The 23,370-nt window shown below is 38.8% G+C and overlaps 2 protein-coding genes across 3 annotated transcripts in view; both read left to right on the forward strand.

Moving 5' to 3' along the window:
- Positions 1 to 1,336: 1,336 nt before the first annotated feature.
- LOC110055818 (multidrug resistance-associated protein 1-like) overlaps positions 1,337 to 23,370 on the forward strand; it is a 30,081-nt gene continuing 8,047 nt past the window's right edge. Inside the window, exons 1-20 of one of the 2 annotated variants that reach the window (XM_089293609.1) lie at positions 1,337 to 1,466; positions 2,312 to 2,440; positions 4,589 to 4,693; positions 5,301 to 5,362; positions 6,425 to 6,556; positions 6,692 to 6,904; positions 7,601 to 7,784; positions 13,866 to 14,120; positions 15,057 to 15,122; positions 15,648 to 15,785; positions 16,226 to 16,366; positions 16,705 to 16,783; positions 17,772 to 17,853; positions 18,270 to 18,396; positions 18,789 to 18,965; positions 19,127 to 19,294; positions 20,323 to 20,406; positions 20,841 to 20,922; positions 21,608 to 21,786; positions 22,034 to 22,546. In XM_089293609.1, coding sequence (XP_089149735.1) covers positions 4,598 to 4,693; positions 5,301 to 5,362; positions 6,425 to 6,556; positions 6,692 to 6,904; positions 7,601 to 7,784; positions 13,866 to 14,120; positions 15,057 to 15,122; positions 15,648 to 15,785; positions 16,226 to 16,366; positions 16,705 to 16,783; positions 17,772 to 17,853; positions 18,270 to 18,396; positions 18,789 to 18,965; positions 19,127 to 19,294; positions 20,323 to 20,406; positions 20,841 to 20,922; positions 21,608 to 21,786; positions 22,034 to 22,546 — 2,778 coding nt within the window. In that variant the 5' untranslated portion in view covers positions 1,337 to 1,466; positions 2,312 to 2,440; positions 4,589 to 4,597. Of the gene's footprint in view, positions 1,467 to 1,971; positions 2,192 to 2,311; positions 2,441 to 4,588; positions 4,694 to 5,300; positions 5,363 to 6,424; positions 6,557 to 6,691; positions 6,905 to 7,600; positions 7,785 to 13,865; positions 14,121 to 15,056; positions 15,123 to 15,647; positions 15,786 to 16,225; positions 16,367 to 16,704; positions 16,784 to 17,771; positions 17,854 to 18,269; positions 18,397 to 18,788; positions 18,966 to 19,126; positions 19,295 to 20,322; positions 20,407 to 20,840; positions 20,923 to 21,607; positions 21,787 to 22,033; positions 22,547 to 23,370 lie in introns of those variants that run through there. The other variant, XM_089293608.1, reaches the window with a different exon arrangement.
- Positions 7,795 to 12,053, forward strand: LOC110055816 (extracellular calcium-sensing receptor-like). Its single transcript, XM_020762227.2, has one exon. The coding sequence runs from the start codon at positions 9,362 to 9,364 to the stop codon at positions 11,885 to 11,887; it is 2,526 nt and encodes an 841-aa protein (XP_020617886.2). The 5' UTR covers positions 7,795 to 9,361; the 3' UTR covers positions 11,888 to 12,053.

Below are 23,370 nucleotides of genomic sequence, written 5' to 3' on the forward strand. Positions count from 1 at the left end.
TATAGACCAATCATATAACAGATTTATCTAGTTAATTTTTGTATATGGAATTTCGACAGGAAACTTGTGTTACTGAGCTTTAATAAAGGAAGTTCTATCAAACTTTGGTAGCCTCTGATGAATTATTTAACTTAAGTTCCCTGGTTTCAGTTTTGCTCGATCGTGAATTGAACTCTTGAAATTTGAAGAAACAGCCGCTCGAAGGAGCGACTGCATCGATCGTTCACAAATATAAGCTTACATTTCTGAAAATTTCCTTCGAGCCTCAGTCTTCCGTTCATTTAAGCTTATTTTACCAAATGAACGAAAGAAAGAAAGCCATTCATAGGTTCAAGTTCAGCCTTAGACGCGCATCAATTTAAAACGAAATGGAAAGGAAAACGAAACCCACAAACCTGCTACTGAATAAGAGCATCTCAAACAGCTCAAAGCCAGGGGCGTTTGTTCGCTTTCTTCTCCACTCTCGCTTTTAAGAAATGTCTGGTTCCATATTGTTCTTTTCTTTTGCCGAAGAGGCCGTGAAGGACAGAGAGCTCAGCAACAAAAGCTTCAGTCATGTGCAGTTGGTTTTCAATTATTCGGAAAACTGATCCAAATTTAAGCTTGACTAACTTTTGAGAAACACTTTTACCGAATGCAGTTTTCGTTTGTTGTCAGCGTGATATTTAGGTTAACGAGCAGTTTGAAGTTGTTTGTTTGCCTGAGATCGAGAAAATGCAAACTACTGTACAAACTCGCCGCGATCCAAGAAAAACTTTGATGTGTCGCTTTGTCATATTTTTGAATGAACATTTTCGCGCAGTTTATCGCGCTTTTGACTTCATGTAAGCTGGACGATATTCACTATATACTATCTCAAAAGTCTCAATGTTATAAAAGAAGTGGTAAGCGTGCAGTGTGCAACTATCGAGTTATATATGTGCTTGGGAGGTTTGCTAAGCACTCAAGAAGCTAGAGTCGCACGAGGCGACAGCCTCGTGCGACTCTTGCGCTTCTCTCGTGCCTAGCAACCTCCCGCGTGCATATATAACTCGATAGTTGCACGCTGCACGCTTACCATTTCTTAATTGGTCACAGAATGTTCTTCAAATGTTGCTTTAATAATTTGCTGGAATAGTTATTTAATATTTCGGATCTTGCCGTTAATGACCCCATCCCCAAGCTAATTACTTAGATCGATTAATTAAGCAGCTTGCTAAAAGGCTATTAATTTAGCAGCTATTTTGCAGCGCCAACGGACCAACAAGAGTTTGTACGTTTGTAAAAACTTAAAAGGTGCGAATTTTGACCGGAAATGTTTAGCGCCTAATCAACACATTTTTTTTTTACACATTTCAGGGAGTAAACCCATATTTATTTGCCTGTCGTCAACTGTATTATTATTTAAAGGTTCAGGGCAAATACACTACCGCGCTCAGATAGTGAAGGCACAACTTTCCTTGTAGAATTATCCTTCACCACACGAGGTAGGTCTGATTACAGACGCTGTATTTAAGTTCCGTTGTTTAGCCCTCAAGTGCACACATTATGAATTTGTCAATATCGTGCTACGCTGTTTTAACCGGGGTCTGGCGTGATTTTTCGTCTCTAAAATTAAAATAGCTTACTGATTCAATAGCAATTCCATCGATCGATATACACTGTGTCTGGCTGTTTGAGCAACACGATAAGGTTTCAAAGTTTGAGAGTTCGTCACAAAAGACCAATTTCAAGGTCTTTTGTGAAGTTATTTGAAGCAAATTGTGTCGTCAACAGGACTGAGTCGTATTGATTAATATACAGCTGTTATTGCAAAGTGGTCACAATAGTATCTCAAGAGGCAAAAAAGAATGTTTCAGAAGCTATTTTTCATTCACTTGGGGACCAACAACCAGGCTATATGAAGGAAAATGCAAAAATTAATAATTCAGTTATTTTAATTTGCGTGACACAAGTACTTTGGTCACTCAGGCACATATTTGTTAATGACATGCACCACGCTAGATTTGCATAACATCCTCGTTTGTAAACCGATGGCTTTCAGGCGCCGAGCTCGATCGAGCTACGTTCGCAGACGTACAAAACGAGAAAGTGCCGAGTCACAATGATACCACAATTTCTTTCCGGGTCGAGGTTCATTCAAAGATATTCGATAAGTTACTTCCTTTTCTCGCCACGCAGACAGATTTTCAAAACGCCGGCAGGCATCCAGGTATTGTAGCCCTTATTGTCCTCGATTAAAACACCGTGTCTTCATCTTTGTGTATATGTTCCACTGTACTAGAATGACTATTACGATGTTGTATGTTGTAAAATTCTTTTTGTTTTGCAGTGATCAACTTAGTAAGCTATGGCAACCTTCAAAGGCTAAGCTGGCGGATGTACAGTTGTGTTGTGAAGAACCCGTAAAACAACAGTACAACAGTTGGTGAACTATTTCGCGTTAATTCAGCAATATTGGGTAAGTCTTACTGATTTTTTTCTCACCCATTTGTCTCTGTTACACATCTTGACTCGAAAAGTGCTTTATTAGTACCTATCGATTACATCGTTATTGTGCTATTATATTTATTTTGTGCATGTGATATTTGCAAGTGATGCAGCATACTTGTCACTGTCCAAAACCGGTGGACTATAATATTCACTACGAACTAGTCGAACAAAGAGTTAGTTTTCATCTTTATTTGGTTGCATTCGTTGAGTATGCCAGTCACTCGATCTTCCAAACTTCTAAAGTTTACAATGTTATTTACAGACGTAGGTAACGTTTCATCATGGGGTGATCATAAGAATTTATTCAGTGCCGGCTTTATGCAAATGCGAATAATTCGTTCAGTCTGGAGAAGTTATGTGGGCCGCAACTTGTTGTGGAATCTAGAGTGAAGCCTGAACAGCGTTGCGAGGATACTTTCGAGGGGCATCAAGATACACAGGGAGTTCTCGTATCCATCGCGATGTGCTACGAAAATCCTGTCTCGTGTTGTGGCGGCCATTTTGAATTTTAGATACGCGGTCAACAAGTGCGAGGTCTGGAAACGAGAACTCTTCGAAACGGCTCAGAGCCACAAGCGAACGGGCACCTTCGTACTTAGCGGAGGAGCGGGGGGAGGGGGGGGGGGGGGGGTTGGTAACCATATTGCCCGAAAAAAATTACACAAAGCCCGAAAGCGCGATTGTTGTTCAAATGCACCCAAATCGTAGCAAAACAAAAGCGTTCACAACTCTCACGTCTAATTGAACTGTTATCATTCCGAAAATGGTTATTTTGAAACCTCACATACTCTATGACCTTGATCGACAGACTAGTTAAATCAGAAACTTATAAAAGAAACGTTAATTATTCATCGTATGAAAAGTTCAAGAAAATTTTAAAACGGCTTTTTGTGGAGCTATTCAAAACGGCTCTTTCACTGAGAGCAACCACAAAAACAAAAGTCTTAGCCTTCGTTTGCTTCGATCTTTTTGTCATTGTTTTGTTGATGGAAATAATAGCCATCTCATAGAATTTCACGATACACATTGAAACGAGATATGGTTTTTCCAAAACAGAATACCTGGATCCTTATATCATTTGACTTTAGCTCCGCTTTGACAATTAAAAAAGTAGCCTACAAATCTAGCCTTGACAACCTATTAGAATGTTTTCTCCCAAGTACTTAAGCCCGAATCATCAGCGTTTTGCCCGAAAAATACCAAAAATTTTTGGAACAATGGGGGCTGCAGCCCCCCCCCCCCCGCCCCCCTGGCCCGTACGCCTATGCTCACAGCTGTAATATTGTTGCTGCTTTCCGAGAGTTTTGCAAAATTCGCGGCTGTTCTAGAATGTTCCTCCTTAAATGATTACTCTCCGGAAATGCTCCGTGTTAACATAGGGTTAAACACAGACGTTTAAGTCACTGAGCGAGTTGAAAACAGATCGAGTGGTAGCTGTTACCTAGTGAATCAGGTAACCTTTTTGAGCGACAAATAGGGGACACTTCTGTTGTTTTCCAAAGGGTGCTAATCTTAACCCATCCTGTTGTTGTTGTTGTTGTTGTTGTTTTACTAATTGGATCAATGACATATTCAATGATGTTTGAAAACTTCTTTCTCGAGGGTAAACGTTAGTAAACGTTAGTCGTTATGTTGTACTCTGTTGTTTTCAAGCCTAAGCTGGCTTACCAGGCTGGTACTTATATCCGGTTCCTTATTAGCATAAAGTAACTAAGAGTATAATTTTTCTCCACCCTTGTGAGACGTCACTTCGGCCGGAATGAAGACCCGACTTTACACTTGCTTTAGTTTGCGTTTGGTTATTGTTCACAAAATTGAACAGCTTGTGATTTATTCACTGCATACAACATTACCCTGTGATGAAGGCGAATTATGCTTTGCTATGAACTAGTCAGTTATTTATCCAGTGGATAGCGTCATTTGTCCTTCAGAAAACCTAAGCCTGGCGAGCAGGGCAAATTTTTAGTCCTTTAACCACTTAATCACCAGTTTCATGCTTTTGCGTCAAGTTGTGGTTAGTTTGGTGTATTTTTGCTGTCTTTGGTGTCAAAGTTCACTTTGTGTCTTTGTGTTTGTCACTTTTCACTTTCAACTACTCATGTAGACTATTTTTCAGTTTAGAAAAATGGCCGGAAAAAAGTCCCCTGCGACTGATGAAGACAACTTCTGTGTTGGCTGGGCATCATTTCCAACTGATCCCGATCAACAACAATGCAAGAGGGTAAGAATGATATAAATCAATTACTAACTCTTATATGAAAATCTGAGTGCAGTGTCAAGCACAAAAATGACGTTGAGACATCGTGACCGAACAAGGGTGCTGCACTGTCTTGTGACCTAAGAAGATTTATTTTGTTATGGTACCGCCAAATTATTCTCTATATAGGCCTTCTCAAAATCATCTCTGATGAGAGTAGCTCCATCCTTTAAATTCAGTATGGTGAATGTTCGTGCCAAAAGACGTCAGACCTCTCCAATTTTGATGAACATATTTAACGAAGTTTCGCGAGAACAAAGAATGAAATTCGACGAATTTTGCATTCCTTTTGCACAGTACATGTATACATTTTTCAATCCGTCTCAAACTAAAAATCTTCATATTCTTCACTGAAAGGATTCAATCGTCAAACTATTGCGAGGAGAATAAAAGCCAGAGAAAGAATTGGAAGTGTAGCAATAGTTATTTTAAGTCCCTGGCGTGTTGTTCCTAGTTTTCACTAATTTATGGCGCACCAAAGGTCGCAAACATTCATTTCTTATTATAAAGAACGCATTTAAAAGAACTCTATTCCTACATGCACTCACAATCCAATCTTCTGTTTCCCAAGGAACCGTGCCCAGAAGATACAGCAAACTGTTTTTCAAGAATCACATTCTGGTGGCTTAACTGGTAAGTACTGCTATTTGAGATCTGTTCCAGGGATAGATTGGGTTTATACTTTAATTCCCAGCTTTTTCAGATTTGTTGTTTCTTTTGTACTAGCTTAACAAACTATTTTATAAATGACAGACACTAGGACAAAAGCAACTTAACAATATGTTATTAGGGGATGATTCTTTCAATGTGTCTCCATTATTTTATATTAATGATATCGAAAGAGAGGCATGGAAATCTGCAAAGGTAGAGTAATGTTTCTTGGTTTGGATAACTATGCATTTGAGCCCCTACTAAGAGGCCATCCTTGGGGAAATGCGAGGTGGCCGCCCAATAGAGGTTCGTTAGGAATAAGTTCTAGGCTTAGTAGAAGCGTCAATATAATCAAATACAAACTATTTTAAGACAACATGGAATTGCGTGAAGACAATAACAAACGTGGGTTTGAACATTTTTATCATTGTTCACTTTCTATTTCGGACTCTTATCTCTCATCGCCTTTTCCAAAACAGAGCCAATCTACGTGTATTAATAGGAGTAACGACTATAGAAAACCCCTCATTTGAACGACGAATAAGTGGCCGGATCCGCTTATAGGGGTGGCCGGTTAATAGGGGTTATATTCACAGTATTTTACTGACAACAATTTCGGGACTGATCACTGGCCGCTTAACAGGAGGTGGCCGCTTAACGGGGTACGCTAAGTAGAGGTTCGACTGTGGCTACTTGATTTGGCTTGGTTAAATTACGAGTTCCAGGTCTTTATCACTAACTGGCCATACCCTTAACACTTATATTTCCGGATTTCCACAACTGTTGTGCTCTCCTCATTGATTAGAGGTAGCTTGTTGACATATTTAAAACAAACAAACAAATAAATGACTAGTCGTCTTTTTTCCACGCTTTTTTGAATGCCGTTTCACTGAATTTGAAAGACGATGAAGTGTTGGGATGAATAGTGTTTGGCAAATTAAACGAGAACTTATTCCATCTTTTGTAGAGATAATCAGAATTTCATTCATCACCTATCGTCACCCGTCAACACAATAGTCAATCTGTTGCTATTCCATTTGTCAGGATCATATCTACTGGTCACAAGAGGCCCCTCGAGGACAAGGATCTATGGGCACTAAACAAGAACAGCAGAGCTTCATACATCGTCCCTAAAGTGAAATCCATCTGGAACCACGAAAAAATGAAATGCAACGGGTAAACATCAAACATCAGTTGATTACGTATAGTTATAAGTCCTTTCATGGTTCACCCATTTCCTGGGGAGGAAATGTTATTTTCTCGTGGCCTAAGGCTACTGAGTTAAAACGGAACTGCTTCTCACAATTGCAGGAAAAAAGAATTCCTAGTGGACGATCTCGACCCGCCTGAACCTAGTGAAACTGATTGTTTACTTGGCGAGAAACAAAAGGAAAAAAGGCGAGATGGGAGGAAACCTTCTCTTTTGAAAGTTCTGGTCAAGATGTATGGCTTGAAATTTCTCTTAGCTGTCATATGCAAACTCTTTCACGACTGCTTTGTATTTGTACAGCCTCAATTATTAAGGTGGGTACATATAACAGACGGTTCTGTAACGATATAACGTAATTTTGGGTAGCACTGTTTTAGATTCAGTTGGTACAGGTAATCGTATGAATGCGACTGTTATATCTAGGATTCACAGTACAATTCTCTAAACTGAAAGAATTTTAAAATATCTCCAGTGATATATCCTTTCAATTGCTCACGCTTTCACATGATTGGTCATTCATTTATATGACTAAGAAAATTACGTACGCGCGCACGTCAATATGCCTGCAGCGCAAATGAAAAATGAACGATATACTTGCCGACTTTCAGCCAATCACAATAGAGTAATGTTCTGTGTTCAAATTGTATTTAAATTTATTAATGCAGTTAATGGAAAAAGGAAATATCATTTTTCCCCTGACAATAATATCTAATTTAAGACGGAGCATCGCAGTTATGTGCGCAAGATAGACAGTTACACAAATAAAGCCTAAAACATCTATCAAGCTTGAACGAGATTCCCACCCGAGGCCTCTGCGCTCCCGCTGGAGTGAATCTATTAACTGAGCTATCAAGCCGACTGCTACCTAGTCATGTACGTCCATATTGTACCGGTAGATGGTGAAGATATGCAGTCTTATACTGTGTTTGGGTTTCATACATTTACTTGCAAATGATGTCCAATTATGTTAGGAGTACATCTCCTAAGGATTTATATATCTCTCTCGGTAGAATGTTAATTGAATTCATAGAAGACAAAAACCATTCGGAAGAAACATGGAGAGGCTATGTATACGCAGCGTCCATGTTTGTGTCAGCCATATTGCAGTCGTTAGTCCTCCAGCAGTATTTCCACATAATGTTCACACTTGGCATGCGAGTGCGTTCCTCTGTTATTGGACTGCTTTATGAAAAGGTGAGTATTAACAAGAACATCCATCCTACACACTTTAGTTTTGATTGTTTCTTGTTTTTTTATTATTGTCTCCATCGTTGGACTTCCAATCTTATATTTAGCAATCTAGATTTGTTTCCTTTGGTGATTAGAATGGAATCTGTTTGTAGATGTTTAGGAATAACACGAAAAAAATTGCGGAGACTGCTCTCCAACTTGTAAGCTGTTAAATATGTTGCACACGGAACTGCCGAAATTAAATTGTTAACTTGAGCACGTATTCAAACTGGTGAATTTGGACAATTGCAAAATTAAGAGGTAATCATCCACGTTTTTTATAGCAGTGGCAACATTGTCTCCAGAACAATAGCAAACGTTTCGGTTAGAAAAGAACTCATTTCCTAAAAGGAAGCTAAAGGAGGCAAATTTCATCGGCTGGGAAGTCCAATGCGGTCTCCCCGACGCCTTGTGAAAATTAGATAGTCTCTCCTGTCGTTACGAGTGACTTTCGATTCTGTTATTCGGTCAATCGGTCACGTCACGTGATTTGTTTCGCAAACCGACTGAGCAGGAACAGATCGATTGGGTACTTGCTGATTGGGCCTTAAATTTTCAGCGAACAAAAGAGCGAACGGCGAAGCAAATATACGATCCAAAGACCGAAGGAAAGGCCAAACAATCTAACGATGGAAAGAACGATCGAACAATGGCGAGCAAGTGAACTAACAAGCGAGCTGAGCCAGCAAGCGAGCGAACCAGGAGCCAAACCAACAACCAGTCAACCAACAAAAAAATATTTTAATTTAAACCCCACTCCAAATATTAGAGGTTTTTGTACTCAGTCCGAATGGCACACATTTCCCTTGCAAGCTGTCATTACTAATAGCATGGTGTGCGTCACAACAGCATTTATTTTAAAAACCAAACATCTCTATATTGCATACTTGATTACGCTTTGATGTACAATTTCAAACTGCAGTATTCGGGTTGTAATTTTTTTCGTTTGATTACTATTTTACCTCAATTTTAAATAATGTAAACAAGCCACCCAAGAACAATAAGTAAGGCTTGCGGGGTAGAAAAGTAATTTCCGTTCAGCCTGAGATTAATTATAATTAAAAGCATATTAAATTCGAAGGTGCCTTTATATACATATTAACATTTTTGCACTCCTGAATTTTTAGTTGCTTTTTGAAACTAGAAAAAAAAGACGCACTAGTTAGGACTCATTTCACGCGAATCGATATCTCACCTTATCGCTGATCACTCTCTATGCCAACAAGTCGTATCACAATTAACAGCTACTACTCTGCAACATTACCAAAACAGCTGGATGTTTAGCGATAAAAACCATTAAAAACCCAACGTTGGAACATTTAATTTCTCGCGGTAATTGCATTTCTTGTGTCAGCTATCTATTTGGACCATCGAATTAACGCCGGCTCTGAGTGATGTTTTACTTAGAGCAAGAACGCTTCGATAGAAAGAAAAGTACATTTTCATTGCCACGTGCTAAGGCAAATACCAACGTAAAACAGTGTTGCACAGAGCAAGTCATCGATAACTGAAGGTGAACTGAAACCTCTTATACCTCAAGGATGCAGAATTACAAGCCTTTCTTTATTTACTGCCTTGCTTTGTACGCTTTGGTACAGGCGCCATATAGGGAGGGAGATGTTATTTTAGGTGGAGAAGTACCTGTCCATTTGCCGGGAACATCTGAGGGCGAATGCAGCGAGCTTTTCACGTCAGGCTTAGCTCGCACGCTGGCCATAATATACGCCATTGAAAAGATCAACAATGACTCAACACTCCTTCCAAACATAACACTCGGTTACGATATACGAGATTATTGCGAAAGTTTGCCGAGGGCAACTCAAATCACTTTCGACTTTGTTCAAAACAACTGTAACACAAACGTAACAAAGAGTGACATGAAGAAGAAGAAATCTATCGTGGCTGTCATTGGCCCGACAGAATCTCGCACGGCAATTGTTGTTGCTGGGATTCTTCAAACATTGAATGCTTCGGGGGTAAGTCCGTCAGCGACGAGTGCTGAACTTCGTTCACATGATTATAAACATTTGTTTCGAATGGCCCCTTCAGATAGTTTTCGCGCAAAAGCTATGGCCGACCTTGTAGAGCATTTCAATTGGACTTATGTAGCTGCTGTGGGACAAGATGATTCGTTTGGACGAAGTGGATTGTGGTCAATAGTGAAGGAAGCTGCAGTCAGAAACAACTCCTTTTGTGTGGCTTTCACGGAATTTATTCCAGGTGAAAGTCAGCTCTCGAGTATTAGGAATATTGTCACAAAACTTGGACGGCACGAAAATATCAGAGTTGTCATTTTGTGGCTATACGGCAGCTATGAAAAGTACTTTTTGAGTGAAGTGATCAGGCAAAACCTCACTGAACGCGTCTGGATCCTAAGCGACGCATTCACGTCGTTGGCACAGCCAGGCACTTCAACCCTTGTTGGATCCATTGGAATCCAACCGCACAATTTCTATGACACGCGATTTGAAGGACACAGAAAAGGCTTAACCATGACGGCACTTCAGCAATACTTTCCGGAATGGTGGGGTGAAATTAGATCGCAGATAAAAAATTGCTCATCAAGTAAGGGAGATGAAATGAAAATGGATCCCTGCCTCCGTGATTTCGTCCAAAACTTGCGCATATCTTATACCCCGTACGTTATTGACGCTGTATATTCTGTGGCCCATGCTTTGGCCATCTTGGCTCAAGATTTCAACATAACAACAGGTGACGATTACCTGATGAAACTTGGCAGTGATGTTAACGTCATGCAGAGACTTCTTTCTAGGGTTAACTTTGTTGGACTTACCGGAAATATAACTTTCAATGAGCTTGGCGGTAGAGGAACTGCTTTTTATGATATTGTCAATATCCAGCAAGTGCAAGAAGCAAATACAAAGCGATTAAAAGAAGTTGTAGTCGGAAAATGGGAAGAAAGTGCGGAGCAAGACAAGCGGTTACAGTTTTCCGAGAAAATTCGCTGGAACACTCTAACTGGTGGACCTCCGAAATCTGAATGCGTTGACAAATGCTTGGCTGGAACCAGAAAATCCATAACTTCGCCTTGTTGTTGGCAGTGTGTGTCGTGTCCTCGAGGTACAATTAACCCGATTCCTGGTTCGGAAAGCTGCACTGAATGCCCAGCTGGGAAGCAATCCAATGTGGCTCGGACAGAGTGCTCAGATTTACCGGTGGCCAACTTGAAGTTTTCCAGTCCAGGAGGAATAGTCATTCTTGTGTTTACTGCCCTTGGTATAATCGTCACCCTTTTATCATTCGCTGTCACTTGTAAATTCTGGAATACTCCCATTGTCAAAGCGTCCAATAGAGAGTTTAGCCTTGTCCTTCTGATGAGCATTCTATTGCTTTTAATTTTGGTACTTATCAATCTTTTTGAACCCACAGATACAATTTGTAAGATCATTTACCCATGGCGCTACATAACCTACAGCTTGTGTCTGTCATTTCTGCTGGTCAAAATCATGCGCATTTCCAGCGCTTTTCAAGTTCCCTTGACGCAGTGTTTTGTGATACATTCTCTTACCAACAGAATGCAAGGGGTGATAATCATAACTATGCACATTCTGCTTCTCTTTGTGTTACTATCCTGGCTGCTGGATCCGCCTATCATAAAGCAACACATACTAAGGGAACATATTTTTATCGAGTGTCGCGCGTATAATTGGGTAGTTGGTAAAACCCTGTTCCTGTTAACGTGTTCATATCTTCTCTTTCAAACACTTTTTTCCGCATTTTGTTCCTTTAAGATAAGGAACATTCCGGAAAACTTCAGCGAGGCAAAACGAATAGCATTTTCGATGTACATATTTTTGTTTTCAGTGTTAGCTTATCATCCAGTAGAGTTCTCAATGGATGGATGGTATGTGACTGTCGTGGACTGTGTAACAACCTTGTTGAGTGCTTACGACTTCATCTGTTGCATATTATTACCAAAAATGTATATCATTCTCTTTAAGCCAGAGTTAAATACGTTAGCTAGTATACGCCAAGAAGTAACTCAGTTCTCGTTTGGATCAGGTTCTCTGCATGTGAATCCCATATTTCACAGCTCCATACAGTAGGGCCAAACCTAAGCAGAGTTTTTCGTCGAAACCCGAACCCCTTCCCTCTTTTTGAACCAAAAAACATAACATTAATCGCAATATTATATCTTGCTTTTCTTATAGTTTTACTCTGATACATAAATATAACACTCGACGAAAAATAAAGTAAAACATACTTGCCTGATCCGCGTTATTTGTTGTTAGTTGCTTGTAGTTCAAGTCGAAATAACTTTGGAGTCCAACCCTACTAAGAAGGTTAGCTAACCGATGGAACAAACTAGGAATGCTTTGTGCAGTAACATGAGAAATAGTTATCTTGCTGATTATACTTGTCTCAAGGATTAAGCACTAGAACTGTGAGACTGGGAACGGCTCATTAAATTACTTATCGTTTGATCGTACAATTTCTCCTTGGATGGCTGAGAAATACTAGAGATAGAGTACATGCGAAAAGTCCCGACTTTGCAAGCAATGTCTGTTTAGAAGTTAGTCGGTATATTATTATTATTATTATTATTATTATTATTATTATTATTATTATTATTATTATTATTATTATAGAAATTTTAATTACTGTTTTTTTTTTGTTTTGTTTTTTTTTAATGGGCTAAATTTTGTTCAGAGTGATATAGTTCAAAACGCACTGAAAGACCTGTTCTGTGTTCATCAGTGTAGGAGTGCGGTTTAAGCAATAGGCCATATTCGTATTCCCAGTATTGTACTGGAACTTGCTTGCTACTGATGCTAATGCGCGGAGTCTTTTCAAATGCAAATGACATCTATCTCTTTTTAATGATATTCCCCCGCGTGAGCCTCCATTGAAAGCTACTTCCAGTCCAATATCTGAAATACGAATATGGTCTACAGCAGAGCCTCCAACCAACACTAAACAACGTCAACAACATTCAATTTATTTAACGAGAAAAAAAAAAAAAAAAAGAAGATCGTACCAACCTGAAAATAAAATGCGTAACCGTGGTGAGTTGCTGCATACAAACTGATATGAAAACCTCAGCTGGAAAAAAATAGCAATTTTATACTGTTGGTTCAATCATGTTTCTCCGATCCGAATAAATGTGTTTCGTGCACTCGAGATAAAATTAATTTCATTGATCCATAGTTTAGATATGGATATATAGAGAGGATATTACACGGTGGCGAGAAGATATGGACTTTATGTTCGAGTGGCAAGAAAATATTGATTTTGCCACGAGAACATAAAATTAATATCTTCGAACTAACGTGTGATGTTTTTTTTATTGTATAGACATACTGATGACGGCGTTTTTGACGATTTTCCGAAGATTTCCGAAGATTCTCCAAAACTTGCCCGAAGGTCATACGAACGTCGCCGAACATTTTCCGAAATTTTCCGATGATATCCGAAGATTGCCGAAGACTTTCAGGGAAGACCCGAAGATGTTTCGATCATACACCAACGAATTTAAGTACAATTTAAGAGACAAACTTGATATCAGTGAAATCATCGATATCTTCACTGTGATGATGTGGAAAATACGCCACTCGAGTCCCAAATGTGGTTTCGTATGAATTTTACGAGCGAGTGGTGTATTTTCCAGTAAAACACGCGTGCCTATATAATAAAAGTGTATAATACAGCTAGTTTGAGTGTATTGATGGAGAAAATATCTGAGTCTGAATAAGGTTGCCTTTTTTCGTCAATTTGCAGTTATTATGCTTAAGCCGTGAGCATCCCATGTTCATCTACAAATGTACCGAAATATTTGATTTATGATTTTTGTTGAATATCACATATGGTCATCTTAATGCTAAATTTCTTCTTAGGTGTAGTTATAACCATATAGTTTTTTTAAAAAATAATAATAATTGACAGTTTGTTTGATGCACGGTATTTGAACACATTTCCAAGTTCTTCATTAAGAGCTGTTTTTAGTTCTGTGGGATAATTTGTAAAGTAGAAGATGTCTGTATCATTAGCTAAAATTGTAAATGTAAATTATCTCTTGTTCCCCAGGCTCTCGTATTGAGCAACGAATCTCGGTCAAAGTCAACCGCGGGAGAGATTGTAAACTTGATGTCAGTGGATGCGCAAAGGCTGATGGATGTAATGACATATATAAACATGGTGTGGTCGGCGCCTTTCCAAGTTGGAGTGTCGCTTTATTTCCTGCATCGCACGATGGGGTGGTCGATTTATTTTGGCCTTGCTGTGTTGGTGCTTTTCACACCACTGAATTTTTTGATTGGCAGGATAATCAATAAGCTGCAGGTATTATTCAACGGTACACTTAAATGAGATCAGTTAATGAAGTTACATTACATTTATGGTACGCCAAAAACGTCGAGGAAATTTGCGGAAATCTGTAAGGAGGCATAGAATAGAAAAAAAGAATAGCGACAACAACATTGACAACAACAGCAGCACCAAATAAAGCGCGATATCATAGTTGCTGTTGACAGTTGTCCATTGGATAGTGATTTATCTTGTGAATACTGTTTTTCGCCCTTTAAATAGCTGGACCAGGTTAAATAAAAATAGGGTGGGCTGTTGCTACATGGGGTGCTAGGGTCAGGGGGCTGCCGAACACTACGATGTTACTACATTTTACCATGACTTTGTTATTCGAAACCTGTGATGGAGGAACCCTTTTTTTCAGCTAGTTTCCGAAACAGTCAGGCTCCCCAAAAAGGGTCGGAAAACTGTGAAGGATATGTTTTTTTTTTTTTTTTGTCCTTCCTGTTTCAACTTGCATCCTGCATTATGTGGAGAATATCGCAACACAGCAATTCAATATTGAAATTACGTACAGAATAACTCTTGGCATTACAAGTTGTCTAATAGATCATTTTTCAGTTGTCTGCTCAGTGACCTGGCCTTTGTATGGCAGTGAGGCTAGAGCTGACCTTGTTTTGATACAGACCTCACTGCTTTTGTTGTGTAAAACAAGTTGTTCTGATACTAACTAGGTGCATTTACATGACAAAAGCAGTGAGGTCTGTATCAAAACAAGGTCAACTCTAGCCTCGCTGCCATGTCACTGAGCAGACAACTGTAAAATGGTCTATTCCACAACATAGCAAACCACAACATCCTCCCCGCCAACGGATACTGGAAGTATTTTAAGTATCTAATGAAGGTTAAAAGGTTAAAAAAAGGTGTTCTGCTTTTATGTTGCTGATCAATTCTCTTTACTTTTGTGGTTAGCTGAAGCAAATGTTAGAGAAGGATGAACGGATCAAGATAATAAATGAAGTGCTTAGCGGAATCAAGGTACTTTGAAAGGATTCTCAAAATCACGCATAAGCAGCTCAGATTGAATTAAGTATTTAGTAAGTTTTAATAGTTACATACTGAAGAAATGTAACCATCGAACAGCTTTTTGACACATTTTTTGTGTGTAATAAAGTCATCATTAAAATACATGCAATAAATTGAGGCGTTTAACCAGTTGACCACTATAAACAACAACATTTGAACATTTTTTTTTTTTTTGAGTTGTACCAGCTCTAGTTACTTGTACTGAAAAAAAAGGCCATAAAACAGCTGTAGATGAAGTTTCCAAGATTTCAATTCAGCTGTAGTCTAAATTTAGCTAGTTACGTCGACAAAAATATGTATTTAAAGTTAATATTTGGATAGCTTAGTTTGCATTCATATTAATTTATTCGAATATAACATAAACCTATTTGTTGTTGCTGTTTTTTGTCGAATGTATTCACCATTTAGAAATCCTAGCGCTTTTTATGCATTTTCAATTCTCCTGTAATGTTCTTGCTACTTAATTTTTCCACTTAGGTCCTTAAGCTTTACGCATGGGAAGAGTCTTTCTTGTCAATAATCAAATCTAAGCGTGCCAAGGAACTCAAGTTCCTTCTGAAATCCAGGCTGTGGAAATGCCTATTGGCCTTGATTTACAACAGCTCACCGACCATGGTAAGTATCATGTGGTGAATTAAACCTTTCCCAGATGACAGATGTTCAAAAGCTTTAGGAACAAACATAAAAAATAATGACAAATGACCTTTGTTCAACAAAGTTAGCGCATAGTAGAACAAGTAATAAACTACATATGACTCTCTAGATATAGATACCCAATAGTTTTAGTTGTAGTCTTAAAAAGTTTTTAACTTTTATTACTACTATACTGTATTTTGCTATGTTGTGTGATATTTTGAATAAAAAAAAAGCACGAATTAGTAGCAACCACTAAGTGAGGGGCGGAAACCGGGGTGAAAGGTAAAAGAAGTGGAAAGCCAGCTCCCCCTGTCCGATCCTCCCTCCCTTAGGAACTGGTCCTAAAAATTACCAAAGTTATTAACGTTATTTGAATTTTTAATTCAGTCCATCTCCATGCTTTACTGTTTCATTTTCAGGTGGCTGTCACAACATTTGCAGTGTATGTTCTCACAGGTCACAACCTAACCGCTTCCAAAGCATTTGTAGCCCTTTCGCTGTTTGGAATTATGCGTTTTCCCCTTGGGTTCTTTCCAGATGTGATTGCATCGTGTATACAGGTGAGTGCTGAAAAAACAAGCGGAACACTGAATTACGGCCACGCCAGAGTGTTGCAGCCTGGCTGAGGTTACTGATACAGTTGTTCTCAGTGCTTGTCATATTCTACCTTCCTCTTCACTGCAAAATAAATTAATGATTTGAGTTCACACGGCATAGCCAATACATCTTAAGATCAGTCTAATTTGTAAAATGAACGTTCATACTGTCTTTAAAGAGTTCCTTTTAACCAGTTTACATTGTTCACAGAGGAGCTTTGTCAGGAAAACCGAAATGGCTTTTCCCAAACGGGCCTTGCTTACTTGCGTCCTTGTGCTGCTTTTTTTTTCTCTGTTTTAAGGCCCGAGTGTCCATCAAGCGCCTAGAAGAGTTTTTAGATTTGGAGGAACTAGACCCCGATAGTGTCCAAAGGAAATCACGTAAGAATGAAGAAATAGGTAACCTGTAGGCATCTCGAGATTAATCCTTTCCGTCCGTTTACTTGAACCAAAACGTATTTTAAATTAGCCACTGTTTTTTACTCTCATGACCTGGGAAGACGTCGTTGCAGGCTTTGAATTATTGTGTTTCACATTGAAATAAAGACAGAGAGTAATTAAAGCCCTTAGTTGACCGGAAAAAAGCTGAGTGCTACGGCGTTCCAACGAAAGGCTATTATGTTGCACAATGAAGTATGGCCAAGCGAAAACTTTCTTGCAAACCCAATTTGTAATTGTTTGCTGGCATTTTAACCTGTAATGTTACTTCAAGAAGCCCGTACCCCTAGTATATGTCAATTTTAATTGTAGATACGTTTTGTAGGCTCTGGGGTAACTAAGACAAGATTGTTTTACCGTCTGTTCACGAAAGAGTTGTTTCAATAGTTTTTTAGCTGTTTGTTCTATTAGAAAGCAATTCAGTGTACTTTTCCCAAGTTTAGTGTTACATAATTATTGTTGCTTTAGCGATGTCCATTTTCAGAACTTACAGACAATTAAGATTATTCTGGGAATTTGGGTGAAATTTTGTCTACCATAGTTGCCCGCTAAGGCGTGAGGCGGCTGAAGTAGTACACTGAAATAAGTTGATATGTGGCTTGTTACCTGGGTTATTATCAACTGCTTGCTAACCGAGAGTGAGGTCTTTACGAGAAAATCTAAAACCGAGACGTTGCAGTATTAATCAAGCTTCCCGTATTAATCTTTTTCCCGTAAAGACCGAACGTCCGAGGTTAATATGTTTTTTTATTGGGTGGCTTTTTTCTTTGTTTCGCAGGCCAGTAATTGGCCCGTGGGCATAACAAGAGAATAATGCCTAGAATTAGCCAATCAGAGCGCGCGTTATATCGGCTAAAAACACAAGCCATATATTAAATGCCATTTAGCGATGAAAAATAATGATAATAAAGTGTTTAATCCTCTTTCACAGCTACCCTACTTACCTCAGGAATGGTCAGCGTTAGGAGTGGAGTGTTCGGCTGGAATAAGAAAGACGCGCCAAAACTTCATTGGTGAGGAAATGTTCATAAGGACAGCTTGAAAAGGATTTAAGAGAGATTATGGCTACCTGGGCTTCAATTATAAACTGATTACCTTGACCTTGTCTATCCTAAATAAAAGGATTGCAATACAAAAACAGTGCCAGAAATGGGAAGACCGTAATAGCCACGTGTAGCATTAATTGTCAGTTTTGAAAACAATGATGTTTTTATGTTTGAATTTTCTAATGTTTTACAGTTTGAAAAATAGTATATTGTATTGTAACTTTACTTCTCCGGACAGAAAATATGTAATGATCAATCATTTTATGGACAGTTTCTGAAACCGTCTGAAAAGTGTCATACTAGCTTTAATTGCAGTTGCCTAGTCTCCTCGAAAACGTTTTACGTTTGTTTTCTTTCTCTGTGTTCTTTTTTGTTTGTTCCAGTATCAATGTAAATATTCCAAGCGGTTCACTTGTCGCCGTGGTCGGTCAGGTTGGATGTGGAAAATCTACCCTGCTATCTTCTCTTCTTGGAGAAACGGATAAATTACATGGAGCAGTATTTGTGGATGTACGTAGCTTATAGTATTGTTTTGTGTATCCATTTACTGCATCTGTACGATCGATATCCTCTAAATCATTTGGATGATTACCTATCTGAGTGCTCGAGGATAATGGCAGGGCAGCAATTGTCTGAACCACAGACGTTACTCCTCTATCGTACTTTTTTCATGTCATTACGCGAAACATTTCTTTTGCCATGTACTGACCAAATGCAACGGCACCAGGCGCGACGTGGGAAAAGAAGTAACTGTTATTGTTTCTGTCCTGAAACAACTGCGGTTTGATCAGCTTTATTATTATGGCTTGTACTTTCATTCTTAAGTTAAGAGCTTAAAAGCAATGATTAGACATTATAAAGGCAAGGAATAACGGACAACTGCCTGATTCTTTAATTTACAGGGTTCTGTGGCATATGTATCCCAGCAGGCCTGGATTCAAAACGCAACTGTACGAGATAACATCCTTTTCAGCAGAGCTTTTGATTCCGCTCGTTATGAACACGTGATTGACGCGTGCGCTCTGAGAACAGATCTGGAAATTCTTCCTGCTGGTGACTCAACAGAAATTGGAGAAAGGGTGAGAAATAATGTTGTTTTTTTTGTGTTAGGAAAATAGAAACCAAACCATAACATAGATAAGGGAGGAATAGATAAGGGAGTTTTATGGGACTTGTGGACGTTTTCTACGAAAAAAAAATCTTTTCACGTTTCATCTTCTTTTGTTACATAATACATCAGGGTATAAACCTCAGTGGCGGTCAAAAACAGCGAGTTAGCCTGGCGCGTGCCGTATATTTCAATGCTGATATCTACTTCTTGGACGATCCACTCAGTGCTGTGGACGCTCATGTCGGAAGGAAACTATTTCAAAACGTCATCGGACCAACTGGAATGCTCCGAGAGAAGGTAAGTTACGGCGTACACATAGCATTGAACGTTTATGTCAAATGCGGGTCCAACGTTGCTATGCATAACGACAGAGATGAAGTTAAATTTCGAAGAAATGTCCTCCCAGCTTACACTTTCATAACGCTCCGACGGTTTATTCTACTCATAACTCCACACCAGAGGGGTGAGGGGAGCAAAGTCTTGGGCGAACCACATAGCGATGCATGGATACGGAGCGTGCGCTCATGTCCAAAAACGGTTGCTAAGGGAAAGAGTTCCCGAGCCCAGAATCAATCGTTCCTTAACTGCGCAACACCTGGGAAATTGTGATTGCAAAGACTGCGCCTTTCGCTTAAAACTTGCGTGAGGGGCAATTTGAAGCTGGTGGCCGCAAGATTTTCGTATAAACATTACATTCCCCCTTCTGGTTCAAAGCTAGCAATAGTCCAAACAATATATACACGCCTTTGGGACTCGTATTGACTTGTATTGTTTAACTATTTTTCGACATTTCAAATTAACAACGCCCCTGAAAAAGTAAAACTTCACAAAATTTTATTTTATTTTATTTTTTCCTTAGTACCCCAAATTCTAAGCAGTGTCTCATACAATGGACGAGCTGGACAATGCTTGTTTGTCTCAAATGTACTCTTTTACTTGGTAATTCGTTACTTTCAATGAAAACCGCAGGCATGATGAAGCGTGTTCATTGTTTTACCCGAACAACAAACAGAGCAGACTTTCACGTGACTCAATTTTGCGATTTCATGGCTGGTGTTTAAATTATCGGATACAAAACTGTGACGAAGTGTCGTCCCTTCTTCAACCTTTTAATAGTCCGCTTCCGGTTACCTTGTGCCTCTATTTTAAAACGACTCCTCGCGCGTACAAAACCTTTCATATAAAAATGAAAATATAACCGTAGGGGAAACACATTTTCATATGAATGGTTTCGCACGAAGACTTGAGGCACAAGGCAATGAGGAATTAGTAAATTGGCAGCCTAAAGAAACATTCTAACAATCATGCAATTTTTCCATCGCCAGACTCGTATCCTTGTGACGCATGGCATCAGCTTTCTACCTCACGTGGATCACATTATTGTCCTTCAAGACGGCTTTGTCTCTGAGGTATTGTTTTCTTAGCCAGTCGTTGCATCAGCAATAACTTTATCGGAATCACTTTCTTTTCTTTGAGTTATAAACGAGTTCGGCTTTTTTTTGTTTGTCTGTTTGTTTTTTTTTTTGTTTTTTTTTTTCTTAATCTTCAAGTGGAAAGTCTAAAGTCTAAAAACGTTTGGTGTCTATTTTTAAGTTTTACATTTTTTAGCCTTGTAATAGCATATTTTATTTTTTAATTGTAATGAAACCTTTTATACTTTTTATATGACATGTAAAACGCTTTTGAATATTTTATATAACTAGCACTATAAAAATGTATTATCATTATTATTATTATTATTATTATTATTATTATTATCATTTACTTGTGTTGTATTTATTCGTTATTTTATTTATTTTTGTTTGTTTGTTTGTTTGTTTGTTTGTTTGTTTCCTTTCGACAGGAGGGTACCTACACTGAACTTTTAGAAAACTCGGGCGCTTTTGCGGATTTTCTCCAAACGTACGGCTCGGAGGAAACTTCCGGTGGGTGTTTGAAAGTGGTTACAAGTTGCAAAGGACAATGAGACTTTTGTTTTGCCACGTGCTAATTGCTAACAGGAGAAATTAAGTCTTGCCGGACCACCGGCTGTGTGTTTGTGCAAAAACAGTCACAATATCTGTATTATTATATTTAAGGCTGCTACTATTTCTAGTAGATTTTTTCTCAGTTAAGAATGTAAAATAACACCTTTTGTCGTTGTTGTTGTTGTTGTTGTTGTTGTTTTGCTGTTGTTATAAAAAAAAGAAGCTTTGAAGGAAATTAATCTGATGTAAGTCTGTTTGAAATTTCTTTCTGAGGTATTTTCCATTAAATGAGTAACTTTTCCCTGACTAACAGTTTGAATCAGAGCTTTGCGAATATGTCCTGCAGGTTTAAGTTTTAGAACATCATTTACGCTGCTGGTAATATTTGTTGCTCGATGTTAGCTCTTTGATTTTTCTATACTGGTTAAGGCTGTCCATCCATCCATCTGCTTGCCGCGCCTTTTTCTGTATCGATGTGCGTCAGACTTTTGGTTAGTGGGATATTAAGTCATTTAGTCAATTGCGTTACTAATAGATTTTTATTCAAACTCTAAGACGTTCTTACACTTGTGAGAAAAATTGTGAGGTCTCAATTGAGCTGGAAGTTCTTATTGAAGTCGAAAAATATTACTGATCCTAACAGAAACGGACGTTTCCGACGAGAGCGAGGGAGACGAAGAAGTGCTCGAAGATTTATTTAGTGACATTAACATTGACCAAAGGAAGGAAAACGAAACCTTGGAGAAAAATTACAAAAAAGAGCAAGCGGAGAAGAGCAATGTTGGAAAAACGATCACAGAGGAAACATCAGAAACTGGAACGGTAAGTTGTCGTGGACTCTAGATTGTATTTTTGCATTTGCATTGTATTTCTTTTTGCGCAACAAAGAAACGTGATACAAGTGCATATATTATGAAAGATCATATATTTGAACTGCGGAGAAAGATATCAAGACATGATAGATCAAACGGAAATTGCCTCTGGAAGTTCTATAAAACAGTAATTACAGGGATCTTGCGATAGAAAACATTAATCTTGCAACTTATCCACCTTTGTTGTTGTTCAATAGGTTAAATTTTCAGTGTTGATGTCATACATCAAGTCCACTGGAGTACACTGGTTCTTATTCTCCTTGTTCTCTTTCACGGTCATGGAAGCATGCTCTGTTGGCACGGGAATATGGCTGGCTTATTGGAGCTCCGCAGAAGTCACAACCAATCAGCAAAGAGACTTTTATCTGACAGTCTATGGAAGCATCGGAGCAGGGCAGTCCTTTTTCATCTTCATGTACTCCTTGACATTGTTTTGGGGGGCTATCAAAGCGTCCAGAACACTTCATCGCAAATTGATAGTCAATATCTTGCGACTACCTATGACTTTTTTTGATACGACTCCTCTTGGACGAATAATGAACCGGCTGTCGAAGGATATTTATGGAATTGATGTGACAATTCCGCTCTGCCTGAGATCATTTTTGCAGATGTTTTTCGATGTCCTCGGCATGCTGGTTGCTGTGAGTTACGCTACACCGCTCTTCCTCAGTATTGTACCTCCGTTAGCAGCTTTGTACTTTTATTTTCAGGTAGGGGAAAATATGATAAAGACGTTATTGCGCAACAATGTGAGGCACGCAAGCTTTCTGAAACGCTGAGACAGCTCAAGCCTAGTACATGTGTGCATGCAAAATCCCAGTGCCAAATACATCTAAAACAGTTTCTTCTCATCGAGTCGCGTACCATTTGTTACATGTAGCTTTCAAATACTATTCACCCGAAGTTTTATCGTAGGTTCCTCGTAGCATAAATATAGATCATAGTTTTCTTGTTCACCTTCCTAATTCACAGTTTTAAGAGTCTTCTTCGGATCCTGAGCTTTCTCGCTTTACTTTAAACGAAAAAGGCTCCCGTTTAATACAGTAATCAATCCAAAATATATGTTTAGGTCTCCGCGAACTGCGCAAATGAAAACTTGCAGATGCGCAGTGACGTCACAATATGGCGGCTGACATTCCTTTTTTGGAAATAACCTTCAGAAAAGCGATTTTTAAAGTGGTGTTTGTTCAACTGAAGCATGACCAGGGTTAGGTCTATCTTCACCACTTTTAGCTGGAAAAATTCGCTTTGTGGTGTATTTTCTAGAAATCTTTGTTGTTTCTCTTATTATCATTGGTTACATCCTCTCAGACCTTTGAGCTTAGGCGGTTTGTTTTCCCTTTACAGACCACGTGGTATTCTCAAAAAGAGAATTGTTCTTTTATCCATTTGAAAACTGTTCATTCATATTCACGCGACCAAGACTTCTCAACTGTATCAGCACATTGGCTAAAATGAGGCACCACCCCCCCCCCCCCCCCGAGCTAAAAAAGTTTATCGTAGGTTTCTTTTTCCATTTAATCCAATGATACAT

The sequence above is a fragment of the Orbicella faveolata genome, unplaced genomic scaffold (assembly GCF_042242905.1).
Source record: "Orbicella faveolata isolate gen_17 unplaced genomic scaffold, um_ofav_v1 contig_25, whole genome shotgun sequence".
NCBI lineage: Eukaryota > Metazoa > Cnidaria > Anthozoa > Scleractinia > Merulinidae > Orbicella > Orbicella faveolata.

What these genes read in the sequence shown, in the direction of transcription:
- LOC110055816 (XM_020762227.2), top strand. Translation starts at nt 9,362, where the DNA reads ATGCAGAATTACAAGCCTTTCTTTATTTACTGCCTTGCTTTGTACGCT.